Raw genomic sequence first — 20,694 nt, forward strand, 5'->3', positions numbered from 1 at the left:
ACTACAGTGGTTCAACCTAATGTTATGAAGCAGCGATAATACTTTTTATAGCGACTTTGACAATATCTAGCGATGGGCGATTCAAAACGCAAAACACTTTACGAATCTTTTGTTTCAAATCAGCCAAAGTCACATGATTTTAGTAAACGAGGCTTTGTTATGTGATAAGTGTTTTGAAATTTTTTTTGAATTTTTTAACATTTTAAAATGTTTTAACATCTAACATAGAAGTCTGTAAATATATAATTGCGATTAATCGATTTGACAGCACTAATATTTACTGTCTTTTTACAGTCTTTACTGCTTTTCCTTATATTTCCTTATATTAGTACTGATTGAAAACATCTCAAGGACTCATCTCAAATAGCAATAATAATAATAATAATAATAATTGTAAAAGCAATTTTAAAAAAAAATTGAAAATGCAATTTGGTGAAACTACAGTATATGAAACATATTCCATACTGTATTCTGTTTCACATACTATTTTTGCACAGTATGCAGAAAGAAGTATGCTAGTATTCATTCTGAAGATTGTACATTTCTTGTGTGCATTCTCTGACAGATGATGAGTCTGTGCTAAGAATACAGTGTCGTCTCACACTTCTCACATGTGATTCAGACCCCTGCTGTGATGCATTAATCATACAGAGAGACAAAGAGCGAGGTGTTTGACTCATACCATCCGTCTCTGTGAGACCTGTTCACATCCATTCAGACATAATAAAACTCGGTCAAATACTGAGGTCATCTGCTCAATAACATATGAGTGTTTAAAGCATATAGCACAAAACCAAGGAGACTTTTAAAAATTTTTGTGTACACTCGTGTGCACCCCCAGTCTGAGGTTGAGGTCTGTTCATGTTTTGAATGGTGTTAACTGGTGTTAAGTGTTCTCGCTTATGACTCATGGAGCACTGAAGATCTAATCCCACTCATGCTCACAGCACAATGCTGTAGCGGCCCGATATGCAGATCACACTGCATAATAAGAATTCATATTGGATTATATAGGACAAATGCATTTTGCACATAAAATGGCAGATGTATATATCACGTGTTGTTTTGCATGTTGACGATTCTTCATCCTGTAATTATAGACCAGTGCTATCTAAACACCTGCTGAGTAAATACACTAATGGTCAAAAATAATTAAGTTTTTGTTGTTGTTGTTGCTGATTTTATGTTTTTGATAGAAGTCTCTTATGCTCACCAAGGCTGCATTTGAATGCTTAATATTTTTGTGGAAACCATGATAAACTACCATTCAAAAGTTTGGGGAATAGAATAGAATAGAATAGAATAGAATAGAATAGAATAGAATAGAATAGAATAGAATAGAATAATTTTATTAAGCAAATATGCATTAAATTGATTAAAAATGACCATAAAGACATGTATAATGCTACCAAAGATTTCAAATAAATTCTGTTCATTCAACTTTCTATTCATCAAAGAATCCTGAAAACAAAATGGATCACGGTTTCCACAAAATTATTAAGCAGCACAACTGTTTTCACATATAGTAATATGAAATGTTTCTTGAGCAGCAAATCAGCATATTCTAATGATTTCTGTAGGATCATGTGACACTGAAGACTGAAGTGATGATGCTGAAAATTCAGCTTTGCGTCACAGGAATAAATTACCTTTTAAAATATATTAAAATAGAAAAGTATAAATTGTAATAATATTTCACAATATTGCTGTTTTTTACTGTATTTTTGATCAAATAAATGCAGCCTTGGTGGGCATAAGAAACTTCTTTCAAAAACATAAAAATAAAGCGATTCCAAACTTTTGAACAGTAGTTTATGTGTCTGTGCAATTATAACCATATATAGATTTTTTTTTTCCTATAGAGCCAAAGTTTGTTGGTGCAGCAGTGATCCCTGACAATGACGATCCTGCTGATGATAAGGTTTACTACTACTTCACGGAACGGGTGGCCAACATGGATGGAGGAAACAAAGCTGTCTACACCAGAGTGGGCAGAGTCTGTGCGGTATGGCATGTGGATGTCAAAACGTGCTTGTTTAGCTCTTTGAATAAAACTAGGCTTGTTAAGCATTCAAAATTGTAACCAATAATAGTTAGAGAAAGCTTTCTTTTATCATTTTCAATAGCATCTGGGCAGCTGGCTAAACCCAGATACTATTGAGGTTAGCGTGACATCAAATACAACAGAGGGAAAATATAAGCAACTTTCTCTGGCAAAACATTATACAGGTGCTGGTCATATAATTAGAATATCATCAAAAAGTTGATTTATTTCACTAATTCCATTCAAAAAAGTGAAACTTGTATATTATATTCATTCATATTTCAAATGTTTATTTCTTTTAATTTTGATGATTATAACTGACAACTAAGGAAAATCCCAAATTCAGTATCTCAGAAAATTAGAATATTGTGAAAAGGTTCAATATTGAAGACACCTGGTGCCACACTCTAATCAGCTAATTAACTCAAAACACCTGCAAAGGCCTTTAAATGGTCTCTCAGTCTAGTTCTGTAGGCTACACAATCATGGGGAAGACTGCTGACTTGACAGTTGTCCAAAAGACAACCATTGACACCTTGCACAAGGAGGGCAAGACACAAAAGGTCATTGCAAAAGAGGCTGGCTGTTCACAGAGCTCTGTGTCCAAGCACATTAATAGAGAGGCGAAGGGAAGGAAAATATGTGGTAGAAAAAAGTGTACAAGCAATAGGGATAACCACACCCTGGAGAGGATTGTGAAACAAAACCCATTCAAAAATGTGGGGGAGATTCACAAAGAGTGGACTGCAGCTGGAGTCAGTGCTTCAAGAACCACTACGCACAGACGTATGCAAGACATGGGTTTCAGCTGTCGCATTCCTTGTGTCAAGCCACTCTTGAACAACAGACAGCGTCAGAAGCATCTCACCTGGACTAAAGACAAAAAGGACTGGACTGCTGCTGAGTGGTCCAAAGTTATGTTCTCTGATGAAAGTAAATTTCCTGCATTTCCTTTGGAAATCAGGGTCCCAGAGTCTGGAGGAAGAGAGGAGAGGCACACAATCCACGTTGCTTGAGGTCCAGTGTAAAGTTTCCACAGTCAGTGATGGTTTGGGGTGCCATGTCATCTGCTGGTGTTGGTCCACTGTGTTTTCTGAGGTCCAAGGTCAACGCAGTCGCATACCAGGAAGTTTTAGAGCACTTCATGCTTCCTGCTGCTGACCAACTTTATGGAGATGCAGATTTCATTTTCCAACAGGACTTGGCACCTGCACACAGTGCCAAAGCTACCAGTACCTGGTTTAAGGACCATGGTATCCCTGTTCTTAATTGGCCAGCAAACTCGCCTGACCTTAACCCCATAGAAAATCTATGGGGTATTGTGAAGAGGAAGATGCGATATGCCAGATCCAACAATGCAGAGGAGCTGAAGGCCACTATCAGAGCAACCTGGGCTCTCAAACTGAGCAAATAAACATTTGAAATATATCAGTCTGTGTGTAATGAATGAATATAATATACAAGTTTCACTTTTTGAGTGGAATTAGTGAAATAAATCAACTTTTTGATGATATTCTAATTATATGACCAGCACCTGTAATATAATTAAATGCTTGTGAAAAAACTACTTGGCCATCAGTGGAGAAAGATGCTTTTTGCCTCCATAATGGGGCAATATTGTACAGGCATTGTGTTGGCATACATTTCTGAATCTATCCAACCAAGCAATGACCAGTTACTTTTATCTTTGTCAAAATGTTGTGCTGTAAGATAGCACCACCCACAGGTCAGGTGAAATTAAGTGTCTATTTTATCTCTTCCCCTCCGTCAGAATGACCAGGGTGGTCAAAGAATGCTGGTAAACAGATGGAGCTCTTTCCTGAAGACTCGTTTGATCTGCTCAGTGGCTGGACCCAACGGCATTGACACACACTTTGATGAGCTCGGTAGGGGACGTTCTATTATCTGTTTTCCTCTCTGGCAGTCTTTTTTACGCCTGTCTTAAAACATGGAAGTTTACACCTTGTACCTCATCATGGAATTCTAAACATATGCATGATATGGGATGAAACCTAATTTGTTTTCTTTTACTCCACACAAAATCTTTGGAGCTTATTTATGATGCAAAGAACATATTAGACTGGTATGCCAATACTAGGACATACTAAAATTAGTTTTTTTTATATATAAGCTTTTGAATATAAGTGTTACCATTTAAGAGTTTGAAATGTTAACCCATAAAGCTTGCATATATACTTGAATAAAATCAACAGATCGGAAACATCTAGTTAACTTTGACATATTTGGGATTCAATACCCTAATATTGCATACTATATAGTAAAGTTAGAAAGCAACTTTTGATTTATCTCTTGTCTTGGTAATATACAGAGGAAGTCACTGTCATGCTCAGTGTAAAGCATTGCACCATACATTGAGATGGGCCGCTTGACCAAAATAGGCACTATAGCACAGAAAGAAGAAATAAAGGAAGAAGAAATGCATTTTTAGCTTCAGCGATGAGCCATTTCTTCCAGCTCAGTGATTCTATTCATCAGATGCCTCAGAGCAAGACTGCTGATAAATCAGTTTTTGCTTTTTTGCATTTTGCCTTTCGCTATAGAGATTTCATCAAGTATCCATCTGTCCATCTGGATGAATTTGCAATACATCTCCATGTCTTCACAGTATTTATCACATTGAGTATAAGCCAGCTGTGTGAATTGAAAATCCAAAGCTGTTCCACCAGCTGTGTTGCTTAACTGTTACCGAACTTTGTAATCTTAAGAAGGATCTCGCTGATGATCGCTTTGACTTTCAGATGAAAGCTCATTTGTTTTTCACTGACATCGTATCATTCACCTAATCTTTTTCAGAGATGTTACAAGATGAGACTATTCTGTTTATTTTGACAGTCAAAATTATTTTGGCAACATGTTTGTATTTTATACAATTGATCACATTTTCCAATTGATTATTATTTCATAATGAAAGATGTGCTAATTGGCTTTGATAGTAAGTGTAAAGAAACAAAAAAGCAATTTAATCTTATAAATCTTCAATTCATTTAGCTAAGTCAATTCTCTAATATGTTATAGCATTTGAAAACAAAACCATGAACATGCGAATATGTTTTTAAATTATATATATATATATATATATATATATATATATATATATATATATATATAGGAGGTTCAGGTGACAAAGTTGGGTAATTTGATTAATGATGTTGGTCCAGGACAAACAAATTTAACTTAATATAATGATGATACATTTTTTGTGTGCATCTTTCTGTTTTGTTTTAGAGGATGTGTTTGTGCTGCGGAAGAAAGATGAGAAAAATCCAGAGATCTTTGGTCTGTTCAGCACCACCAGGTGTGTGAGGTCACATGTGTCACTCTTATATTCTGTTCATTTTAACAAACAGCAGTCTGAACACTCATCTGCATCTGTTTTTTTCACTCAGCGCCGTGTTTAAAGGATACGCAGTGTGCATGTATAACATGGAAGACATCCGTGCAGCGTTTAACGGGCCTTTTGCACACCGGGAACATTCTGACCACCACTGGAAGGTGTATGATGGCAGGGTTCCCTACCCGCGACCTGGATCGGTGAGTAATATTTGTTTGTATATTGGGTCCATCAGTCACTTTGTGTCATAATCTTTTTGTTATATCAGAAATCCCAGTGTACAAAATGTCACGATGTGTTGCATTTACACCTCTGACACACGGTGTCATTTGGAGGCCCACTTGAGTGAATGTTGAATTTTGGATCTTATGTCTTCAGACACACAGAATCTCTCAAGGCAGATAAGTCTATTTTCAGCATGACTGTGCACATCACCATTCTCCTCAAGCGTGTCATGCCAATTCTTTAACGTTAATGCCTGAATCCGCGTACTTGCAGCATTGAGATGTTTAAATTGCTGTGGTCTGAATTATAATTATATCTGATATGTGCTGATTAATGTCCTTCTCTGGCTATTTATCTCCAGCCGATAAAAGAGTCAGATTGGTTTCCAATAGTTAGTAATGGCCTGTAATTCACAGTCATTTTCTCTGGTGTATTATGTCTTGTCATATTGAAGGACCAGGGTTTTTCTGTAGTTCACATCTTAAAATTATTCTCATTTCTTGTGTTTCCATGTGCAGGTAGGAAAAGCATATGAAAAAAAGTGTGTCTGACAGCTGACCTTTTAAAAGGCAATTTGGTGGTTTGAGTCATGCACCACTGGATTTCTGATTAGTCTCTTGTTCTAAAAGGTTATAGCAGCGAGAAGCAGGACAGCTATTCTCAAATCAGGAGAAACAAAATGGAAGAATGGAAAGGCTTTTGTGACTTGTGTTTATGAGCATATTCATATTCACCGCTTCTTGTCTCTCACAGTGTGCCAGTAAGATAAACGGAGGCCAGTTCTCCAATTCAAAGGCATACCCGGACGAGGTTCTTCGTTTTGCGCGTTCCCATCCCCTCATGTTCCAGGCCGTGCAGCCCGTTCACAGGCGGCCCATTCTGCTGGACACCGAAGGAGGACGTAAACTCACACAGCTGGCGGTGGACCGGGTAGAAGCTGAGGATGGACACTACAATGTTCTCTTCATAGGGACTGGTACTCAATTTTAGTACCTGTATAACTTTATACACCTAGATCTGCACCATCATATAGTTGTTATGTAAGGATTGTTGCTTGTGTCAAACTAAATATTTGCAGCAGTTTATTTTTTATATCTTAATTGGTGTTTTGTGACTTTAAAGGTGCAGTGTGTACATTTTAGCGCCATCTAGCTGTGAGGTTGCGAATTGCAATATTGGGAAGCTACGGTGGCCAACACAGGACAAATCGTCGTCTGAGATAGAAGAGAGTAGCCAGTCAAACAAACGCGCTCTGTAGAGCAGTTTGTCCGTTTAGGGCTACTGTAGAAACATGCCGGTGCAAAATGGCGACTTAACATCTAAAGGCAGGAACACACCAAAGCGACGGTCGGCCGTCTGGCAGTTTTTGTTCGTCGGCCAACTAAGTTTTCTCAGTGTGTTCCGCACCGTCGGCTGAAGTTGGCCCTCGTCTGCTTTTTTTTTGGCCGATTCAAAATGTTGAATCAGTGTCGGAGCTCGTTGTTCCGTCAAGCCATCTGATCATTCTGATTGGCTGTTCAGATACTGCCACCTGCTGGTTCGGATAGGCATTTCATCTCACACAGGCGCAGAACTGACATGCTACTTGGCCGTCGGCTGTCGGGTGTTGGTTTGGTGTGTCAGGGCAACTTTGGACACAGACACTGCCGTCGTGAGCCAACCCCGCAGTCTGATTTCGTCGCCACTAGTTCGTCGGCGTCGGTTTGGTGTGTTCCGGACTTAAGGGAACCCACAGTGTATGTAGATAGAAATGGCTCATTCTAAGGTAATAAAACATAACTGTTCATTATGTAAGGTCTTTATACATCGCTGAAAACATAGTTATGTATATTATATTGCATTTCTGTCAATAGATCCTCCTAAAATTTACATATTGCACCTTTAAGGCAAACTGTATTGTATCTTTTAGTAGATATACACTGTGATATATAGAAATTAATACACTTTAGATTGATAATAATCAGACAGACATATCGGCATATTAGAATGATTTCTGAAGGAACATGTGATATTGAAGATTGAAGTAATGATGGAATAAATAACATTTTAAAATATATTGCAATAAAAAACAGTTGTTTAAAAATTTTAGTATTTCACAATATTACTGTTTTACTGTATTTTTAATCAAGTAAATGCAGCCTCGGTCAGTGTAAGACACTGAAACAGTACTAAAATGTCTGATAAAGATACACAGGGCTTATTTAGCGCAATGATATCAAAATATTACATAAAATGTATTTTATCAGTAAATAATTCAGGTTCTCTCTCTCTTGAACTCAGATAATTCTGTAGTATTAAAAATGATCACAATCTACAACAAAGAAGCCGACACAGTTGAAGAGGTTCTTCTGGAGGAATTGCAGGTTTTCAAGGTCATCAGAAGTCCTTATAGTCTTTATATTGAAACAATTTCATTTCTCTTAGAAACAATCTTCACACTAAAGACTTTTTTTTTTTCTCATTCTAGGTCCCTGTTCCTATTACAGAGATCCTTGTCTCTACCAAAAGAGTAAGACTTTTTCACAGACACTGCAGTTTTCCACCTGGAGATGGTGGTATTGAGTAAACTTTTCATGCATGACTGATCAGCATTACAAGTCTTGATACCTTTGGCAAATTCAGCATTCATAACAAGACAGATGCTTTGTAGTTAATTATAATGCTGACAGTTATTACTAAATACTATGAATCAAATATGAGATTCTTTTGTTATTTGTTATTACTGTAATATATTAAATTATTTAGAATATACAAACAATGCCCACTTCAGTAGAATGATTTGATCTCAATCATTATGCTAACGTGGTGATTTGGACATAATGGCTTTCATCACATGTAACAAAGCAGTTGACAGCAGTGTGTTTGTATCTCCATAGCAACAGCTGTACGTGGGCTCTGAGCTGGGTGTAACGCAGATCCGTGTGCACCATTGTGGGCTGTACGGTTCCGCCTGCGCAGACTGCTGCCTAGCCAGAGACCCTTACTGTGCCTGGGACGGGTCCACGTGTTCCCGGTACTACCCCGCAGGCCTGTATACCAAAAGGTACCATTTCAGTCAGATACATAGAAAAATGTATATCTTATATTTAGTCAAGTCAGATTTATTAGTATAGCACTTTTCACAGCACATATTGTTCCAAAGCTGCTTTAGATAAAATAAAGCCTTAAAGGGTTAGTTCACCGTAAGACCTTCGTTCATCTTCGGAACACAAATTAAGGTATTTTTTATGAAATCCAAACGCTCTCTGACCCCTCCATAGACAGCAATTTAATTACCACTTTCAAGGCCCAGAAAGGTACTAAATCTCCCTAAGATGTTTAGGTAGGATAAGAAGGAAACCAAGCAGGCACATAGAATGGACCCAAAAAGTATGATATATTTAAGTTGCACTCAAAACGGGCAATTTCATTACATAGATATAAAAAAAATCTGAAACTCAAAAATTACACTTGAGCTAAATTCACTTTTCTGAGCCATCTTTTTTTTTCCTTCTTTCTTTTAACCAACTGATCTCACAGTCATTGTTGGTGGATATATGGAGCTAGTTCTCCCTGTTCACCTGTTGTCTATCATAGTGGTTCCCAAACTTTTTAGCTTGGAGTACCCCCTGAAGGGATTACCATACTTCCACGTACCCCCTCTCTTCCATTTCGACTGCTGTCACACCTTTACCATTAATGGACAATATTTGCCCCCTAAATTGATTTTCCAGTGCATATTTTACCTTTCTGAATAACTTTATAAAATAAATACTGTTTTAAATAAAAATGTTCAATAGAGAAATATGCAATGATAAGTAAAACTTTTAAATATTAAACTAAAACCGGTGGCAGCAAGTCACTGTTTTTATGAGTGAATCATCGAGTCATTCATTCAGTAACGAAGCAAGTGGCTGTGAATCAATCATTGAATCATTGACTCTCACGATTCGTTCAAAGCCGCAGAATTGTATTGCGAAACCCAGACGTGTGTTGTAGTTCTGCTGTGGTTTTCCTTAGAACTATTATTTCATTGCAAAATAGAGTAAATACTGACGGTACTGTGTTTAAAATGAACGTTTTATTTTTTTACCTGTTGTATAATAATGTCACGTTTGCAGTCATGCGGATATATTTGGGAACAATGCATTCTTGCTCGTTATCATCATTAAATACAAGAACTCACACAAGGTATGTTTTTGTATCGGAGAAGTTTTGAGTCTTAAATCGAAATTAATCAATTATCTGTGTCAATATTTGTTCTTCACGCGAGTAAGTGCTGAATCCTCACTTTTACAAAGGTGCATTGTCGAGAACGACAGTAATTTAGCGCCATTTAAAGCAGATTCTGCATGCAATCTATCATATGCATGCTGCTGGTGTGGATACAGTAATTTATGACTGCAAAAGATGAGGTCATTTGATTAAATGTACTGGATTTACGACATTTTGGCAGTTAGAAATACATGCTCGATTTTAATATTATTTTAAGGTAGAATTAAATGAACTACTCAGCAATTTGTTCGCGTAAGTTACCCCCTTTTGTCACCTCACGTACCCCCAGGGGTACGCGTACCCCAGTTTGGGAACCACTATCACATTAACTATGGAAACTTTCCAATAACATTGCACAGCCAGAAAGTGTCCAAGTACCTAATTTTGAACAGTATCTTTTATTATTTGAAACCTAACATAACAATTTTGTGAAACGCGTCTTGTAAAGTGTTTGTGACATTTTTCTTTGAAATGAATGCTGCATAGTTTGATATTTTGTTAGTAATGCAATGATAGCAAGACATTAAGAGGAAATTTTGATAAATGACAAAAGTCACAAGTTTAAGATAATTGAGTTTAAGTCACGAGATAATTAAGTCACACTTAAAACCATCAATTTCATTACACATATATAAAAATTCTAAACCAAAAGTGATTCTAGAACTTTTCTCAGAACTAAATTCACTTTTCTGAGCCATTTGATGCAATGACTTTTAACCAAATGGTCTCTCAGTCATTGTTAGTGGAAATATGGAGCTAGTTCTCCTCAATTTCATTCAGTTGAACATCACATTTCAGGTGCTAAAGAGGATCTTTTCGTCGACTGAGAAACCAAAGACTGTTAGTGAGTTTTTGAAATGAGCGCATGCGTAAGAACAACCCTCCTCCTTCACAGCTCTTTTCGAGGGAACGCCTCCCAAAACTCGTGCACGAGTATTGGAACACGAGTGTTTACCACCGGCATTCGCTGTGTTGTGTTAGTGGATTCATTATGTCGGACTCACCGCAGGTAACTCATAATCTGCAGTTGTTACTCCTGTCTCCTGACAAAAACATTGCATGCGGTGCCTGTGGAGTGTGGAAAGTTACTGGAGAGTCTCTCACAAGGAACGTCATGGCAGTGATTGACAAGCCAAAGGGCTAATCCGCGCACGTCTTTCACAAGGAACATAATGCAGTGATTGACAAGCCAGAGGGCCAATCGTTTATGCGATGATCATGTAAACGATTGGCTGATGTTTTTAAGGCCCTACCTCGTGCACAGATGATGTATATTATTATTCCTTTCAGTGCACCTAATAAATAGTCTTTTATCACTTAGTAAAGACAGTTTCAAGTAATATTGCAAAAATATATAAAACAAAACATCCTCTTTAGCACCTTTAACTAACATTTTCTGGCTGTGCAAAATGTTCAAATACAGTACCTTATTTTTAATAACATTTGAAACCTAACATGTCTCTTTAGAAGTACAATTTTCCTTTCAAATAAATACTGCTTGGTTTGATATTTTGTCACGTAGTGCAATGACATTCAGACATCTGGCTGTAAGTGTCCAAATACTTTTTGGGGCCATTGAATTTAAATTATTATTATTATTATTTAATTTTCCATGAGGTCATTTATTAGCTACTTAATATTTATGATAATAATTACATGTAATTGTACACAGTTATTGCGTAAATGAATAATGTGTTCTTGATTGTTTAGCTGTATGTAGATAGATATTAATGTTCTCCAAGGGTGGCAGTCTTTTCCTTTAAACCTCTTGTAGCAGGAGTCATTACATCTTGTGCCTCTTAACATTTAATCTTTTAGCCTTAATCAATCTCAAATAACTCTGGACATTTGGTAGAGCTGATATTTGGGGGATATATAAAAACGCTCTGTAAATATCAGCCTCAGACTGGTAGTGCATATACTGAAAGTATTGAGACTGAAGATTGCTTTTATAATAAGAAAAGATTAAAGACATAAAGATTCCTTGACATTTGGAAGAGTTTGTTTTATTTCCATGAACTCTGCATTTCTTGATTAAGTTCTACAGTTCTTTTAGTATGTGAGAATGTTAATGTATGTACACCAAATCTTGTCCGGGTTCCAGCCCGGTGTTTCCATTAGTGAACTCACTGAGTGTGTGTTTTTGTGAGAGCTCTTTTGATGTTTCACTCAGCCGCAGGGTAGCGTGTGTGCGCTTGTGTTTCGAGCGTATCGGAGCAAAGGGTGAGTGGGAGTGTTTGCTTAATCCCGATTCAAAACCCTGTCAGCTGTCTCAGTGTGGTCATCAGTTTGAGCTTGTTAGCGATTGAGGCTAACACCTATCGCCCATATTAATACCCATCACACGCTCACTTTGTATGCAAAGCCAGACAAGTCGCACACAATCGGCACCAAATGCCTGTCAGAGTCATTACTCACAGAGTACCAACAAAAACCGGAGCGAATCTGACTGAATTTCTGTCACCTCCTTGTGCTGTTACAAACCTTGGGCGGCAGGATGATATTATGACAATTGCAGGCAGGCAGACAGGCTGTGTCTGGGTTTTGTCAATGTCTCATTTTTCTCTTTTATTCTTTAGGCGCTTCAGACGGCAAGACGTCCGCCATGGCAACGCAGTTCAGCAGTGCAATGGGCTTCAGCTTAGTGGTATGTTCTGGCGACAACCTTATCATTGGAGAATACTAGTCTTAGGAGCTTTATAAGGAAAAATGAGGCGGATGAGATTCGTGAAAGTTGAAGAGGTCATGGTACAGTTAATGAGAGTCTCTGGATCTTTATTCGCAGATGGTGCTTTTACTTTAGCAGACAGACAGCACAGTATATTACAATAGAGCGTGACACTGTCCGCTCAGTTCTTCTCAATGCTGCCTTATTCCAGAAGTAATTTTATCATTCTTTTTTTGCTTCATAGGCATTTCAACTTGAATCAAACTAACATCTAATATAAGCGCTTATATTAAACATTACAACATTCAAAAAAAAATATTGAAGACAAAAAGACAAAAGTCGTCAGTTTGAATCTAACAATGTATATGGTAGAATGAACTATAGGTTCTAAACTATAATGTGAATGGAATCAAATCAAAACAAAGAATCAATAGCTTTATGATTAACAGTGTTTTATTATATAAGCACAACATGTTTTATATTTTTTTTTTGGTAGAAAAATATTCAGATGAACACTACCATTCAAACGATTTGGATCAGTACCATTTTTGTTTTTATTTTATTTATTTAGGAAATAATAGGGAATATATCATGAAAATCTGACTTTTTTGTGTGTAATTGCTATAATCTGGTCCCCGGTGCATTTACCAACCCAGAAAGCATGAAAAAGGACAACCCAGTAACTTTGTTTTTGCAAGCCTTTCTCTGCAAGCATCTGATTTCGCTCCCCTTGTGACATAGGAAGGGGATCTTATTATAAAATTACCGCCCCTTAATCTGCACATTTCAACCCACGGTGCCATTGTTTTGTTTTTGCAAGCAAAAACGGTGTACCAGTTCTAAGGCTATGGTAAAAGTTTGAGCTAAGCATGCTAACTGTTCTGTCGTTGGCTGCACACATGAGCACAGAACACTATTTAGAGTCTTATTAGCTTAGATGGCTTGCAAGTTGACCCTGGCAACCTCGATTGCTAAAAAAGGAGTGTTTCAGTTCAGACGATATTTTGGAAAAAATATTAGACCATTCACAGCATTTGATAGCAATCATAAATGTTAGCCTGTGTGTATGGCTCTGTTTGGCAAACAGGTACACTATGTATAGTGGGCGTCCATACAGGTTTTGCACAAAAGATTAAAGGTGCCCTAGAATTGAAAATTGAATTTATATTGGCATAGTTGAATAACAAGAGTACATGGAAATGACATACAGTGAGTCTCAAACTCCATTGTTTCCTCCTCGTTATATAAATCTCATTAGTTTAAAAGACCTCCGAAGAACAGGTGAAGAACACCGACTGTTACGTAACAGTCGGGGCGTACGCCCCCAATATTTGCATATGCCAGCCCATGTTCAGTGCATTAGACAAGGGCAGGATGTCTGGATGTGCACAGCTGAATCATCAGACTAGATAAGCAAGCAAGGACAATTGCGAAAAATGGCAGATGGAGCGATAATAACTGACTTCTTCTGACTGTCTTTCTAAATGTTTCATTAGTGTGTTGCTAATGTACTGTTAAATGTGGTTAAAGTTACCATTGTTTCTTATTGTATTCACAGAGACAAGAGCCATCGTTATTTTCATTATTAAACACTTTTATCCAGCAAGGACTCAAATGTGACAGTCAAATAACAAGACTTTTACATTTGTTCAAGAAGATTTTTTGTTTTACTTTCATAACTGTACTGTTGTGCTCTATTACAGAACATAATATGAAAAACTCTATTCCTTGAATACTGACAGTATCTGTTCACAAGATGCATGAATATTCAGATTGTGTCATTAGATACTGGCAGGAGTCATGTAGCAGCCATTAACACAATATTTGGATTACTTGCATGTAAGATTGTGTTTACTACGGAAGCTTGTTTCTGCCATGGAATAAAAAATAAAAAAAAAGTTAATTGCAAATTTATTCTCACAATTCTGATTTTGTCATAATTCTGACCTTTAAAAAAAATAAAATAAATAAAGTCAGAATTGCAAGATATAAACTCCCAATTGCAAAGAAAAAGTCATAATTGCACGTTTACCTCTCTCAATTTTGAATTTATTTCTTGTAATTCTGAATTTATATCTCACAAATCTGAGAAAAAGTCAGAATTGTTAGACACAAATTTTTATTCTTTGGTAGAAACAAGCTTCCATAGTTTACAGAGAAATTTGAGTTGCAAGAAAGTGGTGAAAAGATCTTCATATAATGAATAGGCTGTTCAGTATGTGGGTGTGTGTGTGTTACAGAAGAACAAAGCATCTCAGAAAAGCTGGTATATGGTGTGGAGAACAACAGTACCCTACTGGAGTGCAGACCACGATCACTGCAGGCGTCTGTAATGTGGTACATTCAACATGGCATGGACATGGAGGAGGTACAAATAGACATCTACAAGAAGACATACTATAGACTTGTATTATTCTTATATAAAACCTAATATATTATATTAATTTGACATAATACTATCTCAATCCCTACCCCTAAAAGAGAATTTATTTCATATTATATACATATATTTATCTATATAATTAATTTTTTCAAATTATAAAAAATATAAGTAAACAACTTCTGAATGCAATAACAGATTTTTCTTCAAACATGCAGCCTATATATAATCATATAACATGCAGAGTTTACTTGGATTATATAGAGCTCTTGTCAGGTTCAGAAATTATTTCATCACAAGCAATGGTCTGAACCCCTGATGAGAGAAGGCTGTTAAATATAGATTAAAGCTTCATTGCACCATTCTGACCACAGGGAGGCTGGGTAGTACAGCCCCCAGTGATTCGTCTTAAATGAAAAAGAATAATGACATTGGCTATGTCACTGACCATATCTGCTAAGACATTTCTCTGCAGAAACATGGTAAATTAGACTTTCAATAATGGCACATGTATTAGTAGTATTAACTAACGTGAGCATCACTATTACTATTGCTCTCAATTGAGTTTTGAGATTAGAACAAACCACTGAAATTATTACATTTTTGACACGTAGCTCATAATTACACCTCAAAACGTGGGTTGAAGGGAAGTGTATAGCTATTCTTCAAACCAATCAAACTTATGATTTTTGCCTGGTAAATGATAAATCAGGGAAATTGCATAGGCTTGAATTAAAGTGCCCCTATTATGTTATTTTTAAGGGTTCCTAATTTGGTTTTGGCAATCTCCTGCAAGAGGGCTACATGCATCCAAGGTCAAAAAACACATTAATTTTCTCATAATATACATTGAGTCTGAAAAAGTTTGAAGATTCAGTATCTCTAAACCCCTCTTTTCCGCCAGTCTACTCTGCTCTGATTAGTCAGACGGCCCAGTCCGTTGGTCTGACGCTTACAGTGTGCATCAGAAACAAAACGCCTATTACCATATCTGATTTTCAGATTGAAGCTTCTTCAGCTCAACACAGTAATGTTGTCAAAAGTACCGACTTTGATTCCAAGTCGGTACTGAGATTTAAAAATGTGACGCTTTGAGAGCTGTTTAGCAGATTCGTAAACACCTCTGATTGGACATTGTGTTCACATGCTCAACATATATGTCTGTGATTGGCTACAATGATCAACGCACGGGAGCGTTTGAAAGCACACAGAATTGTTTGAATTTGAAAGTGGGAGCATTTGAATGGCCTGCTTTCAAATGCTTCCGTGTGTATCTGTGTAAGCGCTCAGTGAAGAGCATCATTGATGTCTATTTACAACATGTTTTTGAAGCGTTGATCATTGTATCCAAACACAGACATATATGTTGAGCGCGTGAACACAATGGCCAATCCGAGGTTTTTACGAATCAGCTCAACAGCGCTCAAAGCATCACATTTTTAAAACTTCAGTGCCGACTTGGTAACATTGGTAACATTGGCTGGCATTATTCGAATTTGTTACATTGTTACGTAGGTATGTAGCAGGAAGTGAGACTGGAATTGCTGATGTAACCATGTTAAAGGCCCGGGGAAGAAGGAGGCAGGAACCGGCAAATGTTAACAACCTGGTCTCATGGGAGACATGTACCCGTGGGCACGTTTTCACGAGACACAAAATTACGTACCGGCACGTACGTCTGGCTGCAGTTTCTGACAGAAACGAACGCTAGAGGCCGGTAAAACGTCAATGAGCGCTTTGGCTCGTTTTCAGACACGGTTTCGACGAAGGCCGGGGGCGGATTACGGATTCGTAAAGCCTCGTTTTGACGTCTCCTCGCGCAATATCATGTCACAACTTCAAAACGCTTCTTACTGGAGCGGCCGATTTGTAAACAAACGTACTTTGGACTTTCCGGCTCTACGCATTACGCTTTTTTTGGCTGTAACCAAGCTTGCTCGTTAGCTCGGCCGATACGGAGTTGGACTTACGACAAGGAGTCGATTTCCCCCCTGCCTGGGTACGAATCCCGTGAAAGGCGACTGACTGGGGCAAAAAAAAAAGAGATCTAAACGAGCTGAAAAATGGTATACGATCGCGGACGCTTCTTAAGTCACGTTTGCTTTTGTTAGCGCCATCGGGTAGGTTTAGGCGTAGCGCCGGTGGGATGTTATTTTAAAACGAAACGGAGCACAAATGTAAAATCGAGAACTGCGGCAATTTGTCTAAAAAGCAACGTCATAAAGACGTACCGCATTCACCCTATAATCTGCTCCGGCAAAAAAAAAAAAAAGGAACACTCTTTTAGCGCCGCTCAGTGGACAATTCGCAGTGAAACCGCAGCGATATGTACTCACTGGTACGTATTTCGCGACTCGCCAAAACGTGCCTACTGGTACGTTTTCGTCATGAGAACAGGTTGAATGTTAAACATAACTTTAATCACAAAATAAAAAAATTTAAGTAAAGCGGAAGTCCCTCCCAGATAAACGCATAAACCTAAATCAACAAATAAAATTGTCTCGTCTTGCACTGTCGACACTCCTCCTTTTATCCTTCCAGAGCTCCTCCGTGAGACTCAAGACCGCTGTGGTGCACAAGTGACACACATTAGCACTCATGCCACCGGCCTCGCTCCATTCTCACGGCCTGCTTGCCACAGTTGACGATTCAATTGATTATTTTAGGAGACAATAGCTTTATTTGTTGTACCCTTTGATCTTGAACACTTTGCAGACCTTTTACATTCGCTATATTACACACTGCATTAAAGGTAACATTCGAAAAAGCATAATGGGTGCACTTTAAAGGAGGAATCAAAGCTTTACCCAAGACTTGGATGTGGGCCCACCCAAAACACTCTTGCAACCAGCCAGAACACTCTAGCAACCGCACAATGCACTTTTAACTGGTGACGAACCACCAAAACAAGCTACATAAATTCAATTGTTTCCTTTGCACTAGTGTCTTTCTCCCTCCCTCTCTCAGGTGAAAGGTGATGATCGTGTGATTCAAACCCCCCATGGCCTGTTGCTCCTTAAAATAACGAAGGGAGACGCAGGAGTCTATGTGTGCCAGTCCACGGAGCACAGCTTTGTCCAGACGGTGGTGCGCGTCACTTTGGAGGTGCTGGATGAGGGCAAAGTTGAGGGTCTATTCCATAAAGGGGAGGAGGAAGAGGAAGGAGATTCTCTGCACAGACCTCCGCCCTGCACCTTTCCCAGCCTACCCTCCGCCTCCTCAAAGCTCTGGTACAAAGATTTCATGCAGCTGATTGGCTACAGCAACTTCCAGCGGGTTGAGCAATACTGTGAGAAGGTGTGGTGTGTATCCGACAAGAAGAGGAAGAAACTCAAGGGAATATCACCCAAATGGCGGTACACACCCGGGGCAGAGCAGCGGGCGAGAGCACGGGCACCTCGACACACACAGTAAAGACCGTTAGATGATACAACAAACCATTTAAACGCATGCCTCATGCAGATGATTAAATATAGACATTTATTATTATATTATTATAATTTATTATCATAATTATTATTATATAAAAGAACAAATGACTGATAAAATCATTTAAAACATTTCTTTAGAGTCTTACCGTTGCGTCATTCAATCTGATAACCATTACTCTACAGTCAATATGCCAGATAGTTAAAGGTACACTAAGTAATTTTCTCGTAGACTTCATGGATTTGAGCAAGCAGAGGTATACCACATTATGTATTACTTTTATATGCTACATTGCTGTCTCATTGCATTTTTCTGATGATTTACACTCCTGTGCAAAAGTTTGGGGTCAGTAAGATTTTTCTGTTTTTTTTTTTTTTTTTTTGTGTGTGTTTTTGTATTCAGCAAGGAAGCATTAAAATTACTGCTGCACGTTTTATCGTACGATACGAAAAATAATATTGAACTTATACGTGATTATCGCTTAATCGCGATTCTTAGTGCGATTATGAAACCGCAAAGACTGTGATTATTTATTTATTTATTTTATGCACAGCTTGTCAATGAAGTATATTAACATATTGTCCAACAAAAGACAACATTTAATAACATGTTTTTACTCCAAACTCACTTCATAACGACAGTTGAGCTTCCTTCTGTTAGATGATGTGGCTTCTCACACAGAATAAGGCAGTCGTGTGTTTATTAGTCACGTTTAATCAAAGCGTTTCAATCTTCTGTTTATTCAGCTACAGCAATATGATGCATGTTATCTTCTTCTGCGGCAGGGCATATTTAGAGTTTCTGCACAAGAGCGCCCTCTGGCTTTCAGATGGAGAAGCATTTACTACTGATCACAGAGCTCTGACATTGCGTACGGTTTAATCGCGATAAATTGTGCAGCCCTAATTAAAATGATCAAAAAGTGACAGTAAAGACTTTAACATTGTCACAAAATATTTCTGTTTCAATGTATTTTTGGACTGTTTATTTATCAAAGAATCCTTGAAAAAAAAAAATTTCCACAGAAGTGCTGAGCAGCAAGACTGTTTTCAACGTGGATTATAATAGGAATGTTTCTTGAGCACCAAATCAGCATATTAGAATGATCTCTGAAGGAACTGTTATTTAAAAATTTTAATATTTCACAATATTACTGTTTTACTGAATTTTCTGACCAAGTAAATGCAGCCTTTGTGAGGATAAGAGACTTAAAAAAAAAAAAATGTAATCTTACTAACCCCAAACCGACCCCAAACTTTTGAACAATGTATTTAGTTTAAATTCAGTGAATGATGTCCTGTAATTGGAAATAAAATAAAGCAACAAGTGAATTTACAGTGAATTTATAGCAGCTAAAGGGCGGTTTTTTTTTAGCACGACGCGGAGCAGAGTTGTTTTAGCTGTTATACATTCACTGTAAACCACGGCTTCACAGGGCTTATTGCTTTTATAAAACGGTTACCACGCAATACAAACATCAAAGCCAAAAAATATGTATCAATGCAACTTTCAAGAAGTAAAATCATTAAAAGGCTTTCTTCCAAAAAAAAAATAGTCCCTAATCGTGAATAGCAACAGTTACATTTATTATGCAATTAGATGGCGGCAAAGATTGTTTTTATGAGCAAGTCACTCAGTCGCAAAGACTTTTATATTGAAACTTGTTGTGAACACGGAACAAGACCCAAATGCTTTCACTAGCGCTGTCAGTGTCAGCAGGGAACAGGAAAACCCATTAAATGTTAAAAGGAAAAGATCGCAGCAGACATTCAAACAGATTTTTATTATGAAACAGGACTAACCTGATGCTAAATTTGAATGCAGGTAATACACTCGGTCACCTGATATCGCTCTCACAATACTCTTCTACATAATGCAGTAAGCTTCAGTGAACAAAATCAATAGAGAACAATCATATGTTTACGTTGTTAAGAGTGGTTGCTAAGACATGCAGCAACATACACATTCAGTGGTGCAGCGATACTAATGTAATGCGGTCAGCTGTATGTTTTCAGGCTTTACAATGGCTTTGAACGTGGTTCAACCAATCAGAATCAAGGGCCTGAACTATCCATTTTATAATGTATGTTTTACATTTTTAATTCAGTTTAATGTTAATAACATTTGTCAGTTTGGTCAAATAATTCTTAAAATAATAATTAAAATAAAAATAAAAAAAATATTAAAAATCAGTTTGAAGTGTTGTATTATGGGAAATAGAATTCTTTAAAGTGCTGTACACTACATGTTTTAGAAAGTAATGGGTCATCTGGCTTTTCCAAGCATACAGAAAATTTGTAAAAGTTACATACTGCATGCGTAATACAGAAGTAGTAATAGTT

General features: G+C 37.5%; 1 protein-coding gene across 1 annotated transcript in view; it reads left to right on the forward strand.

Moving 5' to 3' along the window:
* Nucleotides 1–18,477, forward strand: part of sema3e (sema domain, immunoglobulin domain (Ig), short basic domain, secreted, (semaphorin) 3E) — a 34,416-nt gene extending 15,939 nt beyond the window's left edge. Inside the window, exons 6-16 of the mRNA XM_067389203.1 lie at nt 1,863–2,005; nt 3,816–3,930; nt 5,291–5,360; nt 5,452–5,596; nt 6,375–6,597; nt 7,902–7,993; nt 8,089–8,130; nt 8,498–8,664; nt 12,455–12,522; nt 14,784–14,911; nt 17,891–18,477. Coding sequence (XP_067245304.1) covers nt 1,863–2,005; nt 3,816–3,930; nt 5,291–5,360; nt 5,452–5,596; nt 6,375–6,597; nt 7,902–7,993; nt 8,089–8,130; nt 8,498–8,664; nt 12,455–12,522; nt 14,784–14,911; nt 17,891–18,337 — 1,640 coding nt within the window. The 3' untranslated portion in view covers nt 18,338–18,477. The remainder of the gene's footprint in view (nt 1–1,862; nt 2,006–3,815; nt 3,931–5,290; nt 5,361–5,451; nt 5,597–6,374; nt 6,598–7,901; nt 7,994–8,088; nt 8,131–8,497; nt 8,665–12,454; nt 12,523–14,783; nt 14,912–17,890) is intronic.
* Nucleotides 18,478–20,694: the final 2,217 nt, after the last annotated feature.

This window comes from Chanodichthys erythropterus, chromosome 7 (genome assembly GCF_024489055.1).
Source record: "Chanodichthys erythropterus isolate Z2021 chromosome 7, ASM2448905v1, whole genome shotgun sequence".
In the NCBI taxonomy this organism is placed as follows: domain Eukaryota; kingdom Metazoa; phylum Chordata; class Actinopteri; order Cypriniformes; family Xenocyprididae; genus Chanodichthys; species Chanodichthys erythropterus.